General features: G+C 42.4%; 1 protein-coding gene across 1 annotated transcript in view; it reads right to left on the bottom strand.

Annotated features, from left to right (window-relative positions):
* Positions 1 to 25,800, bottom strand: part of mnta (MAX network transcriptional repressor a) — a 113,098-nt gene extending 87,298 nt beyond the window's left edge. The window contains exons 1-4 of the mRNA XM_068010538.1: positions 24,813 to 25,800; positions 9,680 to 10,196; positions 3,919 to 3,960; positions 3,691 to 3,802 (exon numbers count right to left, since the gene is read on the bottom strand). Coding sequence (XP_067866639.1) covers positions 3,691 to 3,802; positions 3,919 to 3,960; positions 9,680 to 10,196; positions 24,813 to 24,882 — 741 coding nt within the window. The 5' untranslated portion in view covers positions 24,883 to 25,800. The remainder of the gene's footprint in view (positions 1 to 3,690; positions 3,803 to 3,918; positions 3,961 to 9,679; positions 10,197 to 24,812) is intronic.
* Positions 25,801 to 26,548: the final 748 nt, after the last annotated feature.

Below are 26,548 nucleotides of genomic sequence, written 5' to 3'. Positions count from 1 at the left end.
CAGTGCGAAAGATAAGGCAGAAGCATTTGCAACAATCTTCAGCCAGAAGTGCCGAGTTGATGATCCATCTCGGCCCCCTCCTGGTTCCCAGCATCACAGATGCCAGTCTTCAGCCAATTCGATTTGCTCCGCATGATATCAAGAAACGACTGAAGGCACTGGATACTGCAAAGGCTATGGGTCCTGACAATATTCCAGCAATAGTACTGAAGACCTGTGCTCCAGAACTTGCCGCACCCCTAGCCAAGCTGTTCCAGTACAGCTACAACACTGGCATCTACCCGGCAATGTGGAAATTTGCCCAGGTATGTCCTGTACACAAAAAGCAGGACAAGTCCAACCCGGCCAATTACCGCCCCATCAGTCTACTCTGAATCATCAGTAAAGTGATGGAAGGTGTCATCAACAGTGCCATCAAGCAGCACTTGCTTAGCAATAACCTGCTCAGTGATACCCAGTTTGGGTTCTGACAGGGCCACTCAGCACCTGATCTCATTACAGCCTTGGTTCAAACATGGACAAAAGAGCTGAACTCAAGAGGTGAGGTGAGGGTGACTGCCCTTGACATCAAGGCAGCATTTGACCGAGTATGGCATCAAGCAGCCCTAGCAAAACTGGAGTCAATGGGAATCAGAGGAAAACTCTCTGCTGGTTAGAGTCATACCTAGCGCAAAGGAAGATGGCTGTGGTCGTTGGAGGTCAATCATCTGAGCTCCAGGATATCACTGCAGGAGTTCCTCAGGGTAGTGTCCTAGGCCCAACCATCTTCAGCTGCTTCATCAATGACCTTCCTTCAATCATAAGGTCAGAAGTGGGGATGTTCGCTGATGATTGCACAATGTTCAATGAAGCAGTCCAGGTAAAATAGCAGCAAAACCTGGACAATATCGAGGCTTGGGCTGATAACTGGCAAGTAACATTTGCGCCACACAAGTGCCAGGCAATGACCATCTCCAACAAGAGAGAATATAACCATCTCCCCTTGACATTCAACGGCATTACCATCGCTGAATCCCCCACTATCAACATCCTAGGGGCTACCATTGAGCAGAAACTGAACTGGAGTAGCCATATAGATACCGTGGCTACAAGAGCAGGTCAGAGGCTAGGAATCCTGCAGCGAGTAACTCATCTCCTGACTCCCCAAAGCCTGTCCACCATCTACAAGGCACAAGTCAGGAGTGTGATGGAATACTCTCCACTTGCCTGGATGGGTGCAGCTTCAACAACACTCAAGAAGCTAGACATCATCCAGGACAAAGCAGCCCGCTTGATTGGCACACCATCCACAAACATTCACTCCCTCCACCACCGACGCACAGTGGCAGCAGTGTGTACCATCTACAAGATGCACTGCAGCAACGCACCAAGACTCCTTAGACAGCCCCTCCAAACCCGCGACCTCTACCACCTCGAAGGACAAAAGCAGCAGATGCATGGGAACATCACCACCTGCAAGTTCCCGTCCAAGTCACACACCATCCTGACTTGGAACTATATCGCCGTTCCTTCACTGTCGCTGGGTCAAAATCCTGGAACTCCCTTCCTAACAGCACTGTGGGTGTACCTATCTCACATGGACTGCAGCAGTTCAAGAAGGCAGCTCACCACCACCTTCTCAAGGACACTTAGGGATGGGCAATAAATGCTGGCATAGCCAGTGATGCCTCCATCCCATGAATGAATAAAAAATAAATAAATGATCAGTTTTTGGCATATTAATTGAAGTATGACCAAGATACTGGAAGAACTCTTCAGTAAATGTGGCATGGGATCTTGTATGGTAAGGCAGCCAGGGCCTTGGTATTTCGTCTTATTTGAAAAATGGCACCTTCAACAATGCAGCACTCCCTCACTGTCGTGTCAGACTTGATTACGTGCTCAATTCCTGGAGTGGGACTTGAACCCACAACCTTCTGACTGAAGCGACAGTGCTACCTATGAGCCAAGCTAAAATTTCTGTCTGCACTATTTTAATGAAGGTGATACCTGTTTAAATGGGTTCATGCCACTGTTAAAATTGCAGACAGACAAATGTCATATTGAGACATCAGTTAGAAAATGTCCCACAGTTTGCTTTAACCCCTTAACATTCAAATTGTTTTGAAATCAATCTGAATGTGGTCATAATCAAAAAAAGTGCCCTGAAACAAAAGAAGTCTTCTCTGAAGGAAGCACAAACACTTTCAATACAGCAAGATCCAGTGCAGTATTGATCTACTTAATACATTACATTATGTTTCCTACATTACAACAGTAATTGCACTTTAAAAAAAAATGCTTCATTGGCTGTAAAGCACTTTGGAACATTCTGAGGTTGTGAAAGGCACTATATAAATGCAAGTTTTTTCCTTCTTTTGTTTAACTTGGGGCAATGTGCTCTAGAATATCTGCAGAAACAAATTGGGTAAGCATTGGCCAACGCGGCCTTCCTGTTTGAAGCTGCAATACTTGCAGGCTCTTAAAAAAAACACTACATTGAGATTTCTTTCAAAGTTCATCAAGTGAGTGATTTAGGGCAATGAATTATCTCTCCCTCTCTATGTTACTTCCACTCAATAAACAATAATCCTGCAGTTAATTCTCTTGGCCAATGTTAAGAATATGCGTTAACCCACATAATCAACCTTGGGCCTGCTGTCACTGAGATTGCCAACCCTACCAAAATATGGACAGTTCTGGTGTTTGCATTTAGGTGCTCTGGGAACCAACATGAGACTGGCCAAACCCATTTACTGTAAACTCATTGCAAATAGAAAGGGCATGAGATATTCACTCCCACAAACTGAGCTCGTCTCTGGAGATGAAAGGCCAGTGTGCTAATCCACAGTGGCATTTGGCATTTTAAAAATCATTATAATTGGGCCTTCCATGTGAGAAACAGAAAGTCAGTAAATGCTGGAAAGGATCCAACACTTTTTGAGTAGTCTGAGGACTTGGGGTTGGGATGTGCGGGGGAAGATAAATTGGTTCCTGTTAACTTTACCAAAAATGTCAGCACAGAAACAAAACAGGAAATCTCAGGAGTGGAAGTAAATGCAGGACATGAAAGAATATCACCACCCTGACCACAGCCATCTCAGAGAGAACCTTGTTGAGATATCCTAAATCTTAAAAACATCTATTGCTTTGCTACATCATTTCAGACACACAAAGAATACATTTACTTATCTCAAATCTTTATAATTAAATAATAGATTAATGACTTTAATTGACATTATATGTTAAAAGTTTTGCATATAAGCATGTACTTCTTATAACACTTTTCAATGTTACACTTTCTACATGGTCATGTTGAGCACTGGAAGAAATTTTCTGGATTTTTTTAAACCCTGCATGGATGTCACTGAATTGCTTCTTGGAAAATTTCATAATCACAGAAGATTAATCACAAATGCTAGAGACTGAGTGAGAGAAATAAAGGAATGATGCACTTTCCAACAAAGTCAATTCTATATAACAAACCTTCCCAATGCAATCTCCACGAAAGAACAAAATGTAAACTTTTTAACAAAACCCCCCCAAAGAAAAAAGTCACAGCTACAAACTTGACTGTGCATCTTCTAAGATATTGTGCATTGTAATGGCTCAAAAATGCAACTCCTTCAGAAAGAGAATATAGTACCCTGTCCATTCAGCTTCTTAAATAGTGCAGTAGTCAAGGCTAGAAGCCTTCCATATTACTCATACCTGAATGTATCGCAGGGCACTCCGCAAAACACTTAGGTTTGATGTTTTCTTGTCATCCAGATTAGGGATGTTCTTTTTCAATGTTTCAAAACATTCCTTCAAATGAGCACGTCTGGAAACCAATAAATGTAAAAGAAAAAAAAAGTCTTAATCTACAATAATTTAGGAAAGGAATCCTTCCCTCCAGCCTTCCCTCTAAATAAAAAGTTGGTATCAGTGAATACACACCTGTTCTTCTCCAGTTTATTGTGCACTTCTCGTGTCCCCGCCCTGAAATTTAAAAAAAATTGGTAAAATTGTTTGCAGGTTATTCCGGTCAAACAATCAAAATTCACAAAGCTGGTGTGAGAAATAATCCAATGAATGAAAAGCTGAAGCAACAGTGCCATTTTCACACTCATTCACAGCAGTTCCAAGTGCCCATCGATACAACAGTGGCAACATAATCCTGGAGTCAGATGCTCATGTAACTTTGGAACAGTGGTGCAAAGCCCCTTCAGGAATGCTGTCTCATTGCTGCTTGGGCATGAGGCTGCGTGGGTCTAATTCCAGTGCGGTGCATCAAGCACCCTGTGTACTTTATACTACTACAACAACAAGCACCCTGGGTATTTTAAACAACAACAGCAACTTGCATTTATACAGTGCCTTTGACATAGAAAAACACTCCTTGGCACTTCATAAGGTGTGTAATCAGACAAACGTGAACATGTAGCCAAAGATATTTCTAGACAACACCCTCCCACCTTCACTACCTGGCCATCTAAAAGTTAATGTGCAGAAGTGATACCCTGTACCTGCACAAACCCACATATAGGAGCACTCTCCTGCAGGCAGGGTGGGAATCACCATGAGATAACATAGCAAAGTATCTCGCTGGCTCTCTCTGCGCCTTCCCTCCAACAATATCTTTTATTCTTGCAATTTCTCCATCCTTTCCTACACTGCAGGGTCTGCTCTGAACTGTGAATTGGCTGGTTTCCTCACCTATTCCCTGCAACAGCCATTTCATTCAGAATATCTTGGCACAATTAATTTACAGATTATTAACATTCTGAGCTCCTCTAAAACAAGTTACCAGTGGTTTTAAGACAATTGCTCCCAAAGCTGAATGGCCTCATTGTGTCTAGACACAATCTTACCTTTTCTTTCTAAAGACAATGACTTCTGCTGCGGTCCAGTTCCACTGATGCCAACAGTCCCCCAGAGTCTGATCCTGAATGGCAATGAGGCACAGGAACCCTGGCTGTTATTTTCCTTCTCCCAGCCTAATGGGGCTAATTTTAGCTCATAACCTCTAGTTGAGATTTTATAACTCAGCCCAGCCTAGGAATCAAATCTGGAACTTTCCTCATCCCTACAGCTCACTACCAAAATAGGCAGTCCATTTTTCCACTAAGCCATTAACGCAGCTTCCACGCCACAACCTAACACAGAGTTGTTAGAATCAGAGAATCATACAATACAGACGGAGGCCATTCTGTTCCTTGTTCCTGCAGTCCCTCTTTGAAAGAGTTATCCAATTAGTCCCATTCCTTGCTACTTCCCCATAGCCTGGCAATTTTTTTTCCTTTTCAAGTATTTACCTGGTTGATATCTGAATTCCCACACAACCCTGAACACGATAAAGGGAGGTAGAAATGTGCGGTGTACAACAAGAAAAGACCTCACCAATGACAATATCTGCAGTTGAGATAATCACATCTCTTCTTCACCCATTCCTTCCCAATGACATTAACAAGAGAGTACTGGTGTTAGGAGTAGATGTCAAAAGCCACTGTGGTTTAGATGGTGATGGTGTGTCGAAGTAAATCATCTGTGAGGGCAGTACGGTGTCAAGTTTGCTCCTAGAGCTCGTCATGAATTTATAGGCTAGAGGTGAGAAGGAAAATAGGGAGAATCCATTACATTCTCCAAGTCTAGGGGAAGAGTTTATAGTCATCAAAAACAAAACAGATGGAAAAGTCAATTTGGAGTTGTGGGGAAAAGACATTTCATCTATTTGCAATTCACAGCAAATTATATAAACTTTTCTCCTAAATTTTATTTAGGAAGTGGGTGGCATGAAGAAGACAGAACGATAAGACACCATGAGAGGAGAGAGAAATAAAAGAGAGATACAAACAAAGGAAGAGAAAGAAAAATAGAGAGGGAAAGAAAAGGCACACAGAATGGAACATGATGGATGAAGGCATCAGTGTCACCTGTTATCATCTTAAGTCACAGAATTTCCATTCACTGCTCAACACTGCCGGTCAGAACAAGAACTTAGGGAAACAGACTCCTTTCACAAGAGGAGCTTCCCAGCTGGACACAAACTTGATAAGGCTCCAAGAACAGTCCAGCTCATCAGCCAGCCAGTAAACTGTAGCCGAGTCAACCAATGTTCCAGTTATTTCATTCCTCCGTAAGTGTAACCAGAGATGAATTCCCATAGTACAAATTCAGAGGTCAAAGACTAAAGCTGAACCTAAATTGATTTGGTGAACTTAATTGATGTCAATGAAGTGCTGGGGCCTCTTTTCACACTGGAACAATCGGAGGTTTCGGTGTCTCCGTCTGTAGAGAGGTTTGAAATTTACAGAATTCAGATCTGGATTCTGTTCACCTCAGTGGTTAGCAGAATTGTTGCCTTTTTTCAGCATGGCCTTAATAGACATGCAAGATCAGACAATGAAAATACGTAATTTAGAATGACCAGCATCTCTTGCTGATGAAATGTCAGAATTCAAGGAAAGCTTCCAGGCCTGATTCAAACCTTTGGGACTACATGGTTGAAAGTATTTAGGCATTACCAGCAAGCGGGGTGCACAATCTTGGTTGTAGTTTATAGTTTACAGTCATCAACAAATTGTTCAAGTAGTGCAATACCCTAACCAAGTTATTAACAATCAAAGCCACATGAAAGCACTGCGACTTGGGCATTTGGAAACAAAAAGGTATTTTCTGCTAGCACTACATAAACTATCTTGTGCATTAGCTTTGACAACTTATTGTCCCTGATGCATTGCAGCATACTGGACATACATCGTCACTCAATAGTGAAACGTGGGTTCTCAATGTGCCACCATAGTGATACACCAACAAGAACCAAGTGCTTCCCCACAGAGTTGGAGCGACCAGGAAATCTCTCATGCATCAATCATCTCAGCTTCCAAGTGACACTGGCAAAAGCCTAGCCAGCAAGTTAACTGCATCATGCTCGTGCATGGTGTAGACAGTTCATCTAAAAAGGGGAGAATATATAAACTTTACAATAAAAAATGTTCCAATAATAATTAGAGCCACAGAATCACAACATGCTGGTAGCCAATGAGGGAAAGAATACTTACAGGACTCTGATGTTGCTACAGCTTGGCATCTAGCTTATCAGAACGTTATATGCTGTAACAGCAAAGTGAAGACTGAATGAAACAAGAACTTAGTCCCTCTTAAAGATGAATGGAGGGATTCTGCTTGGTGAAGAATGGGTTACTGTGAATAAACCTGTTGATCTATCATGGAGTCCAACCACCAGCTATCCCGCTGCAGCTGTATCTTGCAACAAGGTCCCTGCTGAGAACTGGGTTCCATATTCTCAACAATAAACTAGTTGTTGCTCGACATAAGGCTGCATTATGTAAAGCCATTTGCAGTTTGTAGTAGAAAACCCTTGAAATCATTCTGCCAAGACTTTATTAAACAAGGAAAAGAAGCAGTTGGTAATCCAATCAAAGAGTGTGAATTTGCAGAGCCGTGCTATGAGGCTTATGAATAAGATTGACAGTTTTCCAGAGCAGTGGGCATCTCTAACTGTTGGACAACATGCAGCTTTGGGCATCCTACTGCTGAAGAACATATTATATCAGGAATGTACCTTTATGGAATGACCAGTAGAATACTTCAACTGACTATGAAAGAATTTCAAATCCACCTAAAGAAGGTGTTGGCCTCTGGTGTTACACAGCCTTTGGGTATTCGAAAAGAATGAGGACCTCAGACTTCGCACAGACTAACAGAAGCCAAATGCCCAACAGGCAAAAATTCATAAACTCCACTATTGAGAGATTCCTGGGGTGTTTTTGTGGTAAGAGAAATGTTCACCTCATTGATATGGAAAATGGCCACTGGGCATAGCTAGAATGTCAAATTGTTGACTACTTTTGCATCTTCCTTAGGGCTTTATCAATGCATTTCAGCACCTCATATATAGTGCACAGATGTCCCCAACTGTTGGTGTACACTTTAACATCTGGAGGATCTTCATCCTGTTCGGAAGACTGAAAACGTCTGGTTTCAAGAAATCACCCAAAAAGCGCCAATGTATCTTTGTTGTGCTCCTTCTGCCAGAGGCTTAAAAATGGGATTCAGAAAGATGAGCAGTTCTTCGTGTGTGGCCGATGGTCTGAATGGTTCAAGAGCTTAATTCCTTCCTTGTTTCATTTCCCTGGATATTTAAAACATTTTGTTATGGCATAGTTAAGTATAATGAAATCATTGAATGCGTTCCCTGTTGAACTCTCCAAAAGTCAACTAAGAGGCTTAATTTTGAATGGATGATAAGAGTGCTTTGCAAGCTCTATTCAACATGGAATCCTCCACACATTTTGGATGTGCAGACTAGTCTTTAATCTTCATACAGATGCCAATTTGGAAGCCTTGGTAACTTTCATTTCAAAGAGCATAGGGAAAATCCTCTCTCAGAAAACATTGAACAGCAACACGAGAGTTTCTCTATTAAAAGGAGGCTGAAAAATCCCACAATTTACTCAATTCGGAATACATCTATTCAGCACAGGATGACAACATTATGTGGCAATCAAGAGGGCATTGGCTCAACATTAAATGTATTCTAAAACCTTTTAATTTAAATTTATTAAGATGCAGTATTAAAGCACATTGCAGCTATTTATCATTAATGGTGCCAGAGATGTGATTGTGACTGAGGCCACAAAGCAAGTCTTTAATCCTCATCATCCTTAAATACCTGACTGACTTTAATATAAATGGCTATTTTGGTCTTTCCTTCCTAATGATAGAAAATTATGGGGCGGCGTTGGACTGACTTCAATGGCTATACTTTATCGCAGTAACTAAACCCGATACACAGTTAGGAAGGGTCAGACAACACTAAGCAGTGAACCTCCACATCCACAGCCATTACTGTTAGCTGACAGGATACATCAGTCAAACCAGGCATGTCAGCTATACCATGAAGAAGACTGGAGTACATTTAACATATAGAGTGTTTAATTTGACTTTCCCATTTGAAGAGTCTTAGCTGTCAACACCTCCAAGATTTCTTTGCATCCCCCCCTACCACATGCCCTCTTTCAGTGTGGTCATTGGGTGCATTTGGTACCAACACAGTGTTAAGACAAAAAGTGACATATATAGAATATACTTCAATGCTGTGCCAGTACACTTCCCAAGCACTTCAATTGTTCCTATCGCCATCATTATAACCTCCAGCATTTCACCACATTGCTACACATCACAGAACCCTCCTTCCAAATACAACCCAAGTTTGAAGGACAAAATCTAGAACTGCTGATTTTTTTTCCACAGTTCAACCACTTACCTTCACCAGAATGAACACAGAGAAACAAAGAGGGAAACATATTCAGTAGTTGCTACCTCCAAGAATGTGATGTCTGAAACTATATATTTATCGTCGACAATTAAAACAGTGCAGATTGAGAGGTTCTGATGGCTTGCCACTACACAGTACTACAAATGGAATCTAAACTTGAAAAAGGACAATCCGATTTGATTGCTCAAGTTGCTCAAAGCTTGGTAAAAGTACAGACTCTCAGTGTTGCTGTGATTTTTCATTACTCTCTTCTTATATTTAAACTTTTAGACTCCATTTCTTGCAATCTAAATGATTATTTAAAGTTCGGTGAAGGTTAAATGTAAAGACCAGTTAGAAATGCAAATAAATTATTTCAAAACTGATGGGCTATCACAGACAACTCGAGGAATAGTAATTAGTATTGTTGATACACACCCTCCTGGCCTTCTCTTTTGATCCTGGGGCTTTCCATCATCCATGGGGCTTGGCTTAAGGCCGCTCGGCTGCTGCGGTAGGGGTGACGACTGGATGACATGATGCGATGGGATTGCCAACACTGAGCTTGTAAACTGCTGGGGTGAGCTGCTCACCAATGGCAGACCAGGCTGTGGGTCAGTGAGTGTAGAGATTGGAGATCGATGAAGCACAGGCGGGGATCGGGAAACTTCCCTGGTGCTGTTGGTGGAGCTCAGGACTGGCTGGTGATGTTGTACGATTTGGGGAGGAAGCGGGGACGGAGACAGGGAAGGATTGACCACGTGAGGCACGACGACTGTGGTAGCAGCAGCAGGAGGAGGAGGAGGCAATGGTTTCGGGACCGGAAGTGCAGGACCGGCTTGGAGTTCAGGTTTAACCTCTTCTATGTGAAGTACATTATTGACTCTTTCCAACTCTGTTTTCCTACGTTCTGGTTCCTTTTCCAAAAGAAGTTTGTCTCTTTTCTCGTGTTCTTCTGCAGGTTAAAAGTACACAGAGAAAAATTAGAAAGACCTATTGAATATGACTTACAATTATTGCTCTCACTTTTTTGATATGCATAATCCACCTGATTACCAGAAATAAAATTTAAAAGTGCATAGTTGCTACATGTATCATTTTAACAAAGTAATTATCCATAGCAGAATTTCAACCCAAAATTCCCTGAAATACCTTTATTGGTTATTTCAGACATTAGGGCACTTGCCTATTCAGCAGATTAAGAATTATGGTGGTAAAATACACCCAATTTGACACCCCGGCCTCGAAAAGCACTGACTCTTAATGGAGTGTGTTTCCATGGATGCCGATTGCTCTCCAGGAGTACAGTCAAGTGGCCACTGCTTCTACTCTTCACGTGGACAGAGAACTGGAAAGCTATTCAATGACAGGGGCTCGCAGCCAAGCTGCATCCTGTCCTCATTCTCTGCTGGTGGCTTAGTTGATAAAGACAGCATGTAAAAAGAGCCATCAAGTCCAAGAAGGTGCAGGTTTGAATCTTATAGTTTGTGATAATGTTGACTGGTCTCAACCAAGGTGCAAGAGGTGACTAAAATTGCCCTCAATACCCTGGAGGAGAGTAACAATCAGCAATGCTTTCCACTGATGAGGTGTCATGTGGGTGTGGTATGTATGGATTTAATAGTTGAGTAGAGTGCAGTCTGTACTAAGTTTAGTTTGAGCACAGGTAGGCAAACTCACTGCACAACAAACCCACCCCTGTTGTTTCGTACTCGCTGTTGCAACATTGGGGGAGGCACCGAGGAAAAATGAGACTGTACACAATGCTTCAACTGAGGTCCAACTGAGCACTTGAATATTAGCTTGGTACTTTTCTATTCTATAGGGCTGGATAGAGATTAGGAACATGAACTTTGGCTGATTTATTGTCTACACCCCACCCACCCGCCTTCACTAACTTATGGCTTAATGTAACTCCACTCCCCGCAGACTGCTGTCACTCTGGTAGTGGATCAGCTAAATCAGCACAGACCTGGGAGTCAACATGCAACTTTTATGCCAACTGGACCATCAGAGCAGTGACAAACCTGCTATTTCCTCCTGTGACGACAATAACAAACAACAACTACTTGTATTTATATAGCGCCTTTAAACATCCCAAGGCACTTCACAGGAATGTTATCAAATAAAATTTGACACCGAGCCACATAAAGAGATATTAGGGCAGATTACTGAAAGCTTGGTCAAAGAGGTAGGTTTTAAGGAGTGTCTTAAAGATGGAAAGAGAGGAGAAGCAATGAAATTTAGGGAGAGAATTCCAGAGATTAGAGCCTAGGTCATTGAAGGCACAGCCACCAATGGTGAAGTGATGAAAATTGGGGATGCCAAAGAGTTCAGAATTGGAGGAACGCACGTATCTCGGAGGGTTGTAGGCCTGGAGCAGATTACAGAGATAGGAAAGGGCCAGGCCAATGTACATCAGCAAGCAATACAAAGGGATACATCGGTCCTACATCATGTGTAGAGAAACATTTAACATTGTAACACAGTAACCTCCCAATGCATATATACAATAAAATCTACGAGAAAGCAACTGGTTTATTATTCAGATAAGTCTACCACCATATACTTAAGCTGACATTGGAAACACAGCCGAGAAAAAAAAGAAAAAAAAAAAACTTACTTGGGACTGCTAGGTCTTAATATCAATTTAGTCCTATTCAAATTAATTGGGAAAATTCATATACAAATCACTTTTTCTCTAATCAGGTATGCTGTTAAGTGGATTGGCCTGGGTATTAGACAAATACTCTGACATCAACATGTCTTCATTTGAGCTCAGTTTGTAACTGAAGATGTCCGTCAGCTATCAGCTTTCAAAAGCAGATTGAAAATTTGATAATAAGAGTTGAGTTCACAAGGCATTCAAACACCTTAAAATCAAGACTCATTGAATTGTCTCCTACCCGTTCTTTCCCTGGATCTCAAAATGGTGGAATGGCATCTTATTTCCTATTCCAACCGCACATCCTCCACCAACCCCCCCTCCCCCCACCCCACCCCATCATCTCTGGTTCAGTGGTAGCAATTGAATCTCAACATCAGATAGTCATGTGTTCAATTCTCACTCCTGGACTTAAGCACATAATCCAGGCTGACATTTCACTGCAATACTGAAGAAGTTCTGCATCATCTGAGGTGTCATCATTAGATGCAGTGTTAAACCAAGGCCCCACCTGGACGACAGAAATCCAATGGTACTAGTTGAAGAGGAGCAGAGTTCTCCCAGTGTCCTAGAATCATAGAATGGTTACAGCACAGAAGGAGGCAATTTAGCCTGTTGTGTCTGTGCCAGATCTCTACAACGGCAATTCAGCTAGTCCCATTCCCCTTTCCCCACAGCCCGCAAATTTTTCTTCAGGTTCTTATCCAATTCCCTTTTAAAAGCCACGATTGAATTTACTTCCACCACACTCTCAGGCAGCGCATTCTAACCACGCTGCATGAAAAAGTTTTTCCTCACGGCACTGTTGGTTCTTTTGCCGTATATTGGTGTCCTCTGCTTCTCGACCCTTCCACCAACGGGAACCATTACTATCTACTCTGTCTAGACCCCTCACAATTTTGAACACCTCTATCAAATCTCCTCTGACTAACATTCCTCCCTCAATCACACCACCAGAAAAAAAGAGATTAATTTGTCATTTGGGTCCTCAGCAGTTTATGGGACCTGCTATGTGCAAATTCTTGGCCGCCTCCTGAGGTCCCCAGCATCACAGATGCCAGTCTTCAACCAATCCGATTCACTCCATGTGATATCAAGAAATGGCTGGATACTGCAAAGGCCATGGGCCCTGACAAGATTTCCGGCAATAGTACTGAAGACCTGTACTCCAGAACTAGCCACACCCCTAGCCACGCCGTTCCAGTACAGCTACAACACTGGCATCTACCCGGCAATGTGGAAAATTGCCCAGGTATGTCCTGTGCACAAAAAGCAGGACAAATCCAACCCAGCCAATTACCACCCTATCAGTCTACTCCCGATCATCAGTAAAGTGATGGAAGGGGTTGTCGACAGTGCTATCAAGCGGCACTTGTTCAGCATAACCTGCTCACTGATGCTCAGTTTGGGTTCCGCCAGGGCCACTCAGCTTCTGACCTCATCACAGCCTTCGTCCAAACATGGACAAAAGAGCTGAACTCCAGAGGTGAGGTGAGAGTGACTGCCCTTGACATCAAGGCAGCATTTGACCGAGTATGGCATCAAGGAGCCCGAGCAAAACTGGAGTCAATGGGAATCAGGGGAACTATATCGCCGTTCCTTCATTGTCGCTGGGTCAAAATCCTGGCACTCCCTTCCTAACAGCACTGCTGATGTTCCTAAACCTCATGGACTGCAGCGGTTCAAGAAGGCAGCCCACCACCATCTTCTCAAGGACAATTAGGGATGGGCAATAAATGCTGGCATAGCCAGCTACCGCCACTTCCCCAGAATGAAAAAAAATGGTTGCCATGTTTGCCTACATAACAAAGGAATCAAACTTCAAAAGTAATTCATAGAATTATGAAACCCTTTACCATGTCTGGAGGGCGTGATGTGCAATGCAAGTGCAATTTCTGTCCTACAACTTGCAGGTTCTTAAAACCCACGTTCAGTATCACATAATCACTTCTTGCTGATTTAACACATCTTTGTAACTTTGATGGCATCCTGCACTATGAGTGTTGGCTCTTCACTGAGTTTCTCAATTTAAAACAAAACTGAACGAACACGGAAGCCACAGTTTAGGTATTTGTTGCAAACAAAATAGCTCTTTTACATCTTTTTTTTCCAAAATAATTAAAAAATGAGACCTTTCCTTTGAAATCAGGCTTCTCAGTCCAAGGCACGTTATCAAAACCCATGGGTTGACATATGTCTTTTATTCCTTAACAAACAAGGAAAGTGACTGAAATGAAAAGGCAATGTAGTTCAGATCTGGCAGTTGTATGGTTTGTGTGTCTCTCACATAACTGCTGTGCTGTTATTCTGACACTTACCTGACTGCAAGAACATTCTCCTTTACTATTCAGTCTACACAGTGCACTAAAGTTTCATTTTGTCCCCAAATTTCCACCAACAGTAGCAAACTGTGAGCTCACACTTTCGACAATAAAGGGAAGAACTTGCATTTACAGAGCACCTTTCATAACCTCAGGACACCCCAAAGCACTTTAAAGCCCATTAAAGTACTTTAAATATAGTCACGGTTGTAATTCAGGGATATTTGCTTTTCACTCTTACTTTAGCTTACTACTCTCGGTCTTCCCATTTTTCTTAAAATCCAGGGTTGGCATCACAGTATTATGACTAAAATTTTCTTCATGAACTCTCCTGCTCCTCCACTTTTGGAGGTCCCTGTACTATGGAACTTAACCATTCACAGTAGTCTCTCAAATGTCTTAACAAAAAGGCAGTGCCAGACCGCCCCCAGAGGCAGAGTTTCTTCAGTTCTTGGTCAATGCTAACAGGTGGGGGCACTTCAAGGTGATGGGACCATCCTTTTTTTGAAGGTTAGATAGGAAGAATAATGGCAGCTCATTGCACTCTGTAGGAACTGCACCTTTAGACCAATAAGCTCTACAGAGAGCCGTCATGGACTCAATGGGCCGAATGGCCTCCTTCTGTGTCATTACGACTCTGTTATATTTGTATTTGGACATTTCAGCCAGTGTAAATACAGCACAAGAAAGAAAATCCCAACATAAATCTGCCAAATTCAAACTACCTGCATTGTACCACCATGGGTGGTAGCCAGGATGTGCAATAATTTTGTACCAGTCCAATTACTGCCTTCCCAACTAAAAGAGGCTGCATGGAGATGGCAGCACTGGGAGAAGAGGAACTGCAAAGTTGAACTATAGGACTTTATATAATGATAGCATTAACATAGCCCCAAAACTCATTTGATGCCAGCTACTGAATAAAGACAAGCTGCAAACAAATTCAATAATACTGACTGATCTCCTGTGGTACTGCTCATAGCAAATCAGAAGGTACAATGCTTTATAAATGACAGTAGCATTAAGCCATAGAATGCACAACATATTACTGCAGTGTGTCTACTGACATCATTCTGTCAGCCAATGAGTTGGAGGTGGGTGGGTCTTATGGCAGGGCTCACAGTCTATTTTATAGTAAAGTCTATTTACTCATAAAACAGTCTGTTTAAACAGCGCACTACAGCAAACAGTCTACAGGGTCTATTTAAAAAGAGTCTCTACGAACTACAGCAAACAGAACTCATGACTGAAATTGCAGCAATGTCTCCCAATAAAAGTAGGATTATTTCTCCAGCACAATGCAGTGAGTGGACAATAGTTACATAATACAAATTATTTGCGTAGAATCAAATCCCAGTCATTTACAGCAATGCAGACTCCAGAAGAGATCGACACGAGAAATTACCCAATCATCTTCATTCTGGCTGGGAATTGTGGTGTCGATATAGACAGACATATCATTAGGTCGTGATGGTAAAGTTGTGTTTAAATTTGGATTGTCTGCTTAATGCCACAAAGGTTTAATTACTGGAAGTAGCACAGGCTGAGATTATTTAGAGGTTAGCTGCTGTCAGTGAGGAAAGTTTGTACTTTGGCAGGTGTTCGTAAATTCCCAGATCCTGGTCAGAAGAAGCCAGCATGAAATGAATGCCTTTCTCCTTTATATATACATTTGGCACTTTCAAATGTCTCTGAAATGTGGTGGTTGTGCACTAGATGCAAGACTTACATAATATAAACGTGTATTTCAGACAGACCCAGCACTACGCTCAATGCCATCAGTCCCATTCTACATCTGAAGAGAACATTCACACAAAGCTAACTGGAATGGTTCTGATTTTTCATGTTGCAGAACTGCCAACATTTCACAGAACATTCATCACATAAACTGAATATATAGCTGAAAAGGGAAATAATCAGAAAATCACTCCACCGACTTACATAAGTTTCACGCTTCAATCACATTTTTGACATTTGATGTCTATTCAGTAAAGTGAAACAAGAACATCACAGTATCCGTTCTCCAGTATCCATCCAAGTGTCAGAGATAGGATTAGTCTATTTATATTTTTGGGCCCATCAGGGTGAGTGGTGCCTCTACTGAGAAGAGGAATCCCTTTCACACTTCTGTTTTACAGTATTGGCACCAGCCCCTTCCTGTTCACAGGGTAAATGCTGAGTAAAATTCCCGCTACACTGCACCAACCATGGGCCTCAAATCCAGTCCCAGAAGACCTACCCCTTCACTGGATTGAAGCTTTCCAATTCTCACTCCAGCCATTCGTCCACATTTTCAGCATTTCTCAGGGAGTGAGGCAAGAATTTGCCAAACAGGGCATAATTTTCTCTTGTGTATCCACAGCTACCAGTTGAGACCACCTAAACTCTTAAAGCTCCCTACCCTACCACGAGCCACAGAAGCAAAAAAAAAATGCTAGAAACACACAGTTGTTCAGTCAGCAGCTGTAATGAGAAAAGGCAGAATAATGTTTTACAGTCTTTCTCTCTGAAAATGCACATTGGCATTTTCAATATTTTCCATTTTTGTTTCAGATTTACAACATTTTTCTTTTTACTCTAACAGTCTGGGTTGAATTTAGAACAAGAGTAGAAAAGTACAGTGCTTCAACACACTGTGCCTACCCCTCACCCCCAGCTCTCAGCTGAATTAGTGTCAATTGTTATATTACCCAATTATAACCACACACATGGCTAGAGATGCAATAGTTTACTTTAATTATCAGAGATGCAATGGTTTACTTTAGCTATCACATGATTATGGGTTACTATGGTGCCAAGACAATTGCCAGCATTTTAAATTGTATGTATTTATTACAGTACAAATAAAAGTATGTGGTACCTGTATTAACACTAACCCTACAGTGAGAGTATATGAGGCAAAATATTATGTTTGAAAGGCGTTGACTAGTGTTGTGAGACCATTCCACAAAGTGCCAGCAGCCCTCCAATACCCACCCCAATAGCCATTTTTTACAATTGTATAAGCAGGTTAGTCGACCAAAGTCCACATCACGGATGAACCAAGTCCTGTTCACACACAGAAACACAGGTTTTCCAAGCAGGGCTAAGTGGAGAGCAAAAAGGATCAGGAACCATGACTAAGGATTCCCTTCTTATCCCAGTGAAGACAAGACTAATTATAGTGTCCCTATTACACCCGACTGAGACCCAACTAACCCAACACCGGTTAGATTAAAAATAAACTGGGATCCTCTTTGCCTGTGTGGCTCAGTATAACACCAGATGATGCATTCATTCAGTCAGTCATCAGTTTTTAAAATTCTTTCCTCCAGAAAGCACTGACCTGTGGTGAAATATGTTTGACTGCGTGTGAGGCACACGACAATGCCTCAGCCAAGTGATCATTACAGATAGTGAGCAAGACAGTCAACTGGGGAGTGCATTACAGGTGAACAGACACACACACACACACACTTTCTATCACTAGATAGTAATCAAAAGCAAGACCCCTGACTCATTTTTGCCCTCCCTGCTGCAGTGCTAATTTTACAGCAACAAACTGGCACTCAAGTTGAGATCAACGAATACAGCAAAGAGCAAGATTCAAACCTGGAACATTCTTGGTCCATATGGCTGAGTTCCACGATATACATTGCAGTTTTCCCAACTGGGCCACGCGGTCTAACTCATGAAGCATCTGATTTCAATGCTAAGTGTGATGATAGCAGAAAATTGCAGGTCTTTGGTTCTTTTGCAGAAGAAAACCATGGCCATAAAACTATTCCAACTGTGCTATAAAGTGAAGCATTATCATCTTTTTAAATGGACTTATCTTCGTTGAGCAATGCTTTGTAAAGGTTACTCACAGCCCAAGATGCAAGAAATATGTTTCCCATTAGTCTGTAAACAGACCAATTATATCGCAAGTAATGATAGATAACAACTGCATTCTACAAGGAACCTTAATCCAGTTGTAAGCACAGGGTCCACCGCCCAGACGACACGAAGCTGTACTGCCATTAAACTTTGTTCAACAGTTATAAAGACAAGAAACCATGAAATGACCATGAGGAATGAGATAGTAGCTACTTTCCACCAGTTAACATGCTCTTAGTTAAACTCCCTTTAAGAACAAATCTTTCTTGCAAACATTTCTAACTCTACTTTGAAATCAAAAATTTTGGAAAATGTTTTTTTTTCCAGTTGTTTTTAGAAAATATGAATTTTGATTCCCTCTATTCCTCTTTAAGTCTCTGCATAGCTGCAACACCAGTATCTCTGTAATTTCCTCCAGCCCTATAACCTCCCCCTCAATGAACTTTCTGTTCCTCTGATTCCAGCATCTCGTGAAGTCCCTGCCCCTTCAGCCTACCATTAGTGGCTGTACCATCAGCCACTTGGTCCTACGCCTTGGAATTTCCTCCCTAAACCCATCCATCTCACCACATCCCTCTCTTCTTTCTTAAAACCAAACTCTTTGACCAAGTTTTTCATTTTACCTCCTAATATCACCTTGGGTTCGGCACCCATTCTCCTCATGCTTCTGTGAAGCATATGCTCTATAAAAGGTGCTGACACGGAACACAAAAGTCCGAGTGTATCAGGCCTGTGTCCTCAGTACCTTGCTCTACGGCAGCGAGGCCTGGACAACGTATGCCAGCCAAGAGCGACGTCTCAATTCATTCCATCTTCGCTGCCTTCGGAGAATACTTGGCATCAGGTGGCAGGACTATATCTCCAACACAGAAGTCCTTGAAGCGGCCAACACCCCCAGCTTATACACACTACTGAGTCAGCGGCGCTTGAGATGGCTTGGCCATGTGAGCCGCATGGAAGATGGCAGGATCCCCAAAGACACATTGTACAGCGAGCTCGCCACTGGTATCAGACCCACCGGCCGTCCATGTCTCCGTTATAAAGACGTCTGCAAACGCGACATGAAATCGTGTGACATTGATCACAAGTCGTGGGAGTCAGTTGCCAGCATTCGCCAGAGCTGGCGGGCAGCCATAAAGACAGGGCTAAATTGTGGCGAGTCGAAGAGACTTAGTAGTTGGCAGGAAAAAAGACAGAGGCGCAAGGGGAGAGCCAACTGTGCAACAGCCCCAACAAACAAATTTCTCTGCAGCACCTGTGGAAGAGCCTGTCACTCCAGAATTGGCCTTTATAGCCATTCCAGGCGCTGCTTCACAAACCACTGACCACCTCCAGGCGCGTATCCATTGTCTCTCGAGATAAGGAGGCCCAAAAGAAAAAAGAAAGAAAGAATACAATTGCAAATTGTTGCTGAATCATATAACCATTCAAAAGGAGATCGCAAAGTGGTACACATTGTGCTGTTGCTAAAACCTTAATTTTTCCCCTGCCACCAGAAGTATGGCAGTATAGAGTAAACCAGGGAAAAAGATTCAATCAGCCGAGCTCCCATTCTCAGCTGTGTTGCTATGTGGAGGTCAGGCAGCTCCTGCTCTCACAGGATGGAGGTGGAAAAGACAGAGGCATTCAGTCACTCTCAAATCACTGTTGCACACAACCCAAAGTGATGGGAAGCAGATAGCTAACCAGCCGTGTTCTTACTCCAAGCAATGTGTATCCTGAACAAGGAGAAAAACAGAAAGGGGAAGAGAGAGATTTTTACACCTTCAAAAAGAAACAAGCAAACAAAGGGGTCTCTGACAGCTTTGTCTCAGAATTTTTCTTCCAGTATTTTTCCTTTCTCCCTTTAGGGAATCTTCCTGTATAATTTTTTTGTCGCAAGACACTGGAATGTATAACCACAAACACTAACAACATTACAACCAGCCACACTACCATTTCCAGGCAATACTTCATGGGTGTTGTCAACAATGGCCCTGCAATCAAAAGTAAAAGATTCACAGACTGCTGCACTGTACAGCATTTTAGAATGGAGAGCAGACTATGGACTGAGGTTCTGAATTACAGAACATCATGCAGCGCAGGACATTTTAAAATCACGTCATGTATACTATACGCAGAGTACAATTCCTTTGTCTAACATTAAGAATCACATCATTTTGACATAGAAATATCAATGGCTCAAGCCTGTACTATTTCTTTTCACTATCTACCGTCAGCATAGCTGAAGCAATGTGCTTTCCTTAAACTGCAATCTTGTAAGTTTTTTATCACAGAAGATATTTTCTCCAATCTTCATTCATGTCACAAACAATTCCCCAGCACAAAGCACATTCAGGTAAGGGATTTACCTACAGGCCCTGCAAATTTTGCTTTGTAACCAGACACAAAGATGTGGGCAGTAATGCCTTTGGGAGTGGAGTGACAGGAAAAAGGCAAGGTAATTTCCCATTCCCTATTTTCCTGTTTCACACTATGTCATCCGTCCATCAGACAACACACTAAACATTGAGAATTATGGACACAAACCTGTGTTTTACTACTTTGTAAAGGCAGCATGCTGACCACCCGCACCTCATACACCAGAAATGCTGCCTTTTTCCCCAATGCAAGCACATTTTAAGACCGTGATCTTGGTCAATCTGATCAGAATTTAAGCCAGGTGCTGTTCTGATGGAAGATCATCGACCTGAAACGTTAACTGTTTCTCTCTCCACAGATTCTGCCTGACCTCCTCAGTATTTCCAGCATTTTTAAAAAAAATTCCGTATGAGTTTTATGGACCCAAGCAATTGCTGCACAAGGGTTGGACTGTGCACTGTATCTCAGTCACTAAGAGCACAGCAGATCTCCCCAGAATATGTTGGTATTACTGTAAGTTGGAACTCTTACAGAACTAATTAATAAGTTTGTCTGGCAACATTTTATGCAAGTGAATGAGTAACTTTGTTTCTGGCAAAGACATCGCCCACTCAACAGGAGGCAAGTGTAGTATTTTCAAGGATTCTGTGCTTTATATCCATGCTGTGGTACCTACATCCAGTGCCAGAGAATGTTCTTTAATTTGCTGATACTACCCCATGCATGAGGATGACTCACCATTGCAACTTCAAGCAATGTTCATATCTAGTGTAGCACAGCCACAGACATTGGATAACAGAAACGCTTGATGAGCATTTAAAAAAGAAATTTCTGTTCCTCCCCTCCCAATAATTTTCTTCCCTAAGTCCCCGCAGTAATGAGTCTGACTGACTTAAGATTCAGTGAAATGCCAGAGAAACCCTTGACTATTGTGCCCAAGTGGCTATCATTCACAAGCCTAGACCGCAAATTCTGCTGTTTCATCAAGGTTGTAAGGAAATCAGACCTAAGCCCCATCCTATCCCAACGAACATCCACAGTTTCCAGCAGAGGTGACAGGACAATCAGGAGCGCAAGCCCAGCTTGATTCTTCTCCCCTCCCTAACCCTGAAAGACGAATGCCGGTTGTAGCCACTCAGCTGAGATTATATATTGCTGGGATAAAATCTGATGACTCCCTAGTCTGCTATGCTCAGTACCTCACTGTAAGGCATAGTTACCCATCAAGTTGTAAAAAAAAGACCTTTATTGGTTGAATATTTATTCTTAATCTGCAAGTGTCATTGATATTATTGGTGGAGGACACGCTGATGGAACAAAGCCTGAAAAGATGAAATTAGCACAAGTTGTCTCTGCACCAGTACAGTTAAACAGGACATGCAGTTCTTCCTCTGTTTACTCTCAAATATAAATGAACCACCTTACAGCGGATCAACCCACAGAAAGGTGGGTCTAAGGATCTGCTCCCGGATTAAAACTCCCGTTGCAGCAAACTGGCGTTGACCAGTGACATTCCTCTGACAATCAGCAGGCAAAATTATAGACAATGTACAGAGGTCATCGTACTGGAAAAGAATTGAGGAAGTGCACATATTCAACTTAAAAGTGATTTTATGCTTGCTCGAAAAATGTGTTTTTAGGAGAGATTTCTATGAAGATCCTGCAAGGTTATTTATTTTGGTAAGAAGAACCGATAAACAGAATATTTTTAAATGGTGAGAAACTATTAAATGTTGGTGTTCAGTGGGATTGGGGTGTCCTTGTACATGAACCACAGACAGTTAACATTGCGGGTACGGCAAGCAATTCGGAAGGCAAATGTTATGTTGGCCCTTATTGCAAAGGGGCTGGATTATAAGAGCAAGAAATTCTTGTTGCAACTGTACAGGCCTTTGGTGAGACTACACCTGGAGTACTGTGTACAGCTTTGGTCTCCATACCTAAGGAAGGATATACTTGCCTTAGAAGGGTACAATTAAGGTTCACTAGATTGATTCCTGGGATGAGAGGGTTTTCCTGTGAAGTGAGATTGAGTAGAATGGGCCAAACTCTCTGGTGTTTAGAAGAATGACAGATGATCTCATTGAAACCCAAGTTTCTGAGGGGACTCAACAGGGAAATGTGGAGATGCTGCTGTTTCCTCTGGCTGGAGATTCTAGAACTAGGGGGCATAGTCTCACAATGAGGAGTTGACCATTTAGAACTGTGATGAGGAGAAATTTCTTCCCTCGGAGGGTTGTGAATCTTAGGAATTCTCTACCCCAGAGGACTGTGGATGCTCAGTCATTCAGCATATTCAAGGCTGAGATCGATAGGCTTTTGGACACAAAAGGAATCAAGGGTGGGGGATAGGAAGGGCAAGTGGAGTTGAGGCCGAAGATCCCCCTTGATCTTATTGAATGGCAGAACAGGATCGAGGGGCTGTACGGCCTACTCCAACTTCTTATGCTATTGTGTTTCTAACTGGATAGAAACCAAAAGTTCTGGCTCCTCACATTGATCTCACCAGCAGCCTTAGCCTCCAAAAGGCATCAATTGGCCCAGGTTTTGATGGCCTATAGATTTGTCTGTTCTCTGACCCTGACTTGTTTACACCCATGAGTGCAGCTGACAGAGGAAGAGGTGCAGGTCTGGTGGCACAGGCTGTTCTCCTGTGGTCTAAATGTGCCTTTGGTTAATGACTGTATCTACTGAGATTCATTCAACTCTTTCACAATGAGCTCAATAACCCCTCCTGGCCATTTCTTCCAATTACGTCGCCAGCACCCACTTTTTTTTAAAGAATCAATAATATAAACCAGTGACAAAAAAAGACCACTTAGAATAAACAGCGCGGTGAGGCAGCCCAAACTCGTCAGTCACGATTTTAGTAAATCCGATCGTCTCTGATTGTTGAATACACCAAACAACGACAGACACGGACGAGGGAGAGACTGAAGGATGTGAATTTGGTGTCTCAAGAATCCTCTGTGCCCGAGGAATGTGGCAAAAACATAAGGTTTAGGAAAACTAGGTTCATGGTTTTACCACACCTGGGGTAGAGATAAAATCTTAGCCCACGATTGTTAATCAAAAATATGGAGGTCGTTTATCCCTCCCCTTAAAAAAATAACGTTTTCACCTATTTCCCCTCAGGAAAAGTATCAATGATTTTTCAGTATTTGTTTAAAAACTCCGACAGTCGAGCAACATAAGTGCGGCGTTTTACTCTTGTGTGATTTGATTTAACCGAAAATATTTCTTTTAGGGTGAAGTGGGCAGTTACACAACCAGGTTATGCGGGACTGAATAACACATTCAGAATCATCAGTGCCCACGGTCCAGCAGGAAATGTGTTTGGGACAACAGGCTGGAATTTAAAGGGAAATCACAAGAGGATCTGAATGCTGTAAAATAGGGGGCGGGAGGAGGGGGGTGCTGCTTGAAGCTCAATCTATCGATAATTAAACCATGGCAACAAATCGCACCACGATATTTGTAACACGAAACACTATTGGACAGGATCTAAACAGGTAATAACTGGGTCTGAAATTTACAAGAAGCAGGCTTGCCCTGACGCACGTGGTAGTGAGGAGGAGTCCAAACACGTCACCCTGAATAAAATACACTGATACTATTATTAACAATAGCTCGGGAGATGCCAACAGCCCCGGCTCTGCGACATCCTGTCTCTCCCACCTCCGTGACTCCCGTAGTTTGGTGCATTCAACAATCAGAGACTATCGGATTTACTAAAATCGTGACTGATGAACATTGCAACAAAAAAGCGGAACCACTGAGAATCATATGACACCCCCCCCCCCCCCCCACCAATGCCACGACACGTCATTATGCAAACAGACTACAGTATTTTTGCACGTCTGCCTCCGCCCTGCCCCTGAAAAAGAATTCCTTAAACACACACACAGTGCAATCGGCTGCTTTTGGTGCACAGTAATCTGACGGCGTTATCTCACATTTGAACATTTCCACGTGTCAACTTTATTGCAAATGTGTGGTTTTCCACAGAAAAATATCCTTGTCAGTTGCATCTGATTCCTAGAATAATGCCGACTGGGAATTTATCACAATTATTTTATTTTACTGAAAAAGCAACATTTCATGTAACATGATTTTTTTTTTAAAAACACTCAAGATAATCACTTTCTTCTTTCCTGCCATAAACATTATTGCAATGTCTAGTACCATCATCATATGTAACAATAAAAATGTAACATCTAAACTGCAACACTCTAAAGAGGATCATGTAGTAAATGAAAGGCTACACGGATTTTCTGGAATCCGAGCCAGCACAAGAAGAAACAGACAAGCATCCGCATTGGTCAGAGCAGAGAGAGAGAAATGTTACATCCATGCGCTCTCTTACCACGTGTTTTCTGTTGTTGCGCCTGCCATTCCAAAAACATTGCGGCTTCCAGCAGTGTTTCGATACTCATGCTCGATCCTATCAATCACTTTTAAAAAACTGGGCGATTTATCTCTTCTTTTTGCGGTTGGAGAGCGGGCTACCAAGAAAGGGGGGGGGAGCTTTACGTTTTAATTTGGTCGCCTTCTACAGGCCCAGTAGACCAGATCGAAGAGCGAACGAAATATCCTTTAAACCCCCGGAATCTTCCAGATGAGAGAGAGAGAGAGGGAGGGAGGAAGAGGGGGTGGGGGTAGGGGGAAAGTCTCAAGATGGCGCAGTATACAGCCCCAAAATCCAGTAATCACAACAAGCGGTAATACTGCCCACTGGCAGTCCGACGCAAACTACGTCCTAGATCTTACAACGAAACGGGAGATGCTTTAAAATATTTTTTGTGAAACACTTTTGAATTCCTGGCGGCTCTTCATAGGATCGGGCTCGAACTCATTGAGGAAGCGCCGCGTTCCAATATCGAACGTAAAGTAACAATCCGAAGGCTGCAATGTATCCGATTGAAACAAAATGTTCGCTGGAAATTCACCAGTGTTTCCAAACAACCAGCACGGCACGCATCGTGCTGCTCATTTACATCTCATTTGATCCGCCCCGACAGTCACACCAATCACGCTGGAGAAAGCTGAACAGTAGTATTTTCACATGGACGCCCTTCTGCGTTAATCCGTAGCAGTTTTTATTAAAAAATAAAGTGCTGGCCACGATTATTGAAAATAACTTTTTTTGTTTGCTGTTAATGCCGGAGGGCGATCCTATTAATTTGGGGCTGGAGTTACTATTGATATATAGGGCGCTCACTGGAGGAGAGACATGATTGTACGCCTTTTGAATTATATTCCCAATACGTATGCCCCGTAACATGGACACGTTACTTGACTGGCAATCACTACAACCAACTTCCTCGCTACGCGCCACAGGTCTGTGTGCGGCTTGGCGAGTAGGTTCCTGTAGGCTGTTTGCCCATAAATTTGCAACATGTTCGTACAAATTTTGTAAGAAAAGTACAAAATGGTGGCAGTTCGGACTTGGCAGGGTGTGGTGTGGGAAGGCGGAGGATGCGGAAGAGTGTAAATTCATGTTTGACAAAACAGCAGAAGAACAACGTGGTGAAGGCGGAGCTTGGATCAAACTCTCGACGCGTGATATTTAAAGGGGCGGGATCTGCCTCTGGAATCTAGTCATAGTCAATTACAGGTCGATTTGTGGAGTAACGTTCAAGTTTCATCTAGTTCCTTGTTGCACGTTTCAGAACGACCTCTGAAGCCCTGGACAACGATCACAATTTATTTATGAGTCAGAATTTTCAGTAAATACATTATTGCAACAAGCCAGAGCACGAGAGGAGGGGGCTGGTTTTAACCTCGACAACTAGACGTCACAAACTTCATCTTATCCTTAACGCTTTAGGTGCTGAAGGAATTTAGAAAGAGGATTAACAGAAACAAATCTAAATGCTGAAAGGTGTCGAGGAACGAAAGTTACGTTTAAGAAGTAAATACATGGTATTAGATTATGGTCTTCATTACCAGTTTAATTGCAGTTTGGGACAAAAAATTCACAGATTTCACATGGCGAATATTGTCTCAGGAATACCCAAATAAACGTTCGGGATTATTTTGGCTCCTTTCGAAAATAATCCAGAATTTCCAAAGCTGAAAGTGAGCCACCGCAGAATTAAA

This window comes from Heterodontus francisci, chromosome 30, assembly GCF_036365525.1.
Source record: "Heterodontus francisci isolate sHetFra1 chromosome 30, sHetFra1.hap1, whole genome shotgun sequence".
Lineage (NCBI taxonomy): Eukaryota > Metazoa > Chordata > Chondrichthyes > Heterodontiformes > Heterodontidae > Heterodontus > Heterodontus francisci.
This window is presented reverse-complemented; position numbering and strand designations above follow the sequence as displayed.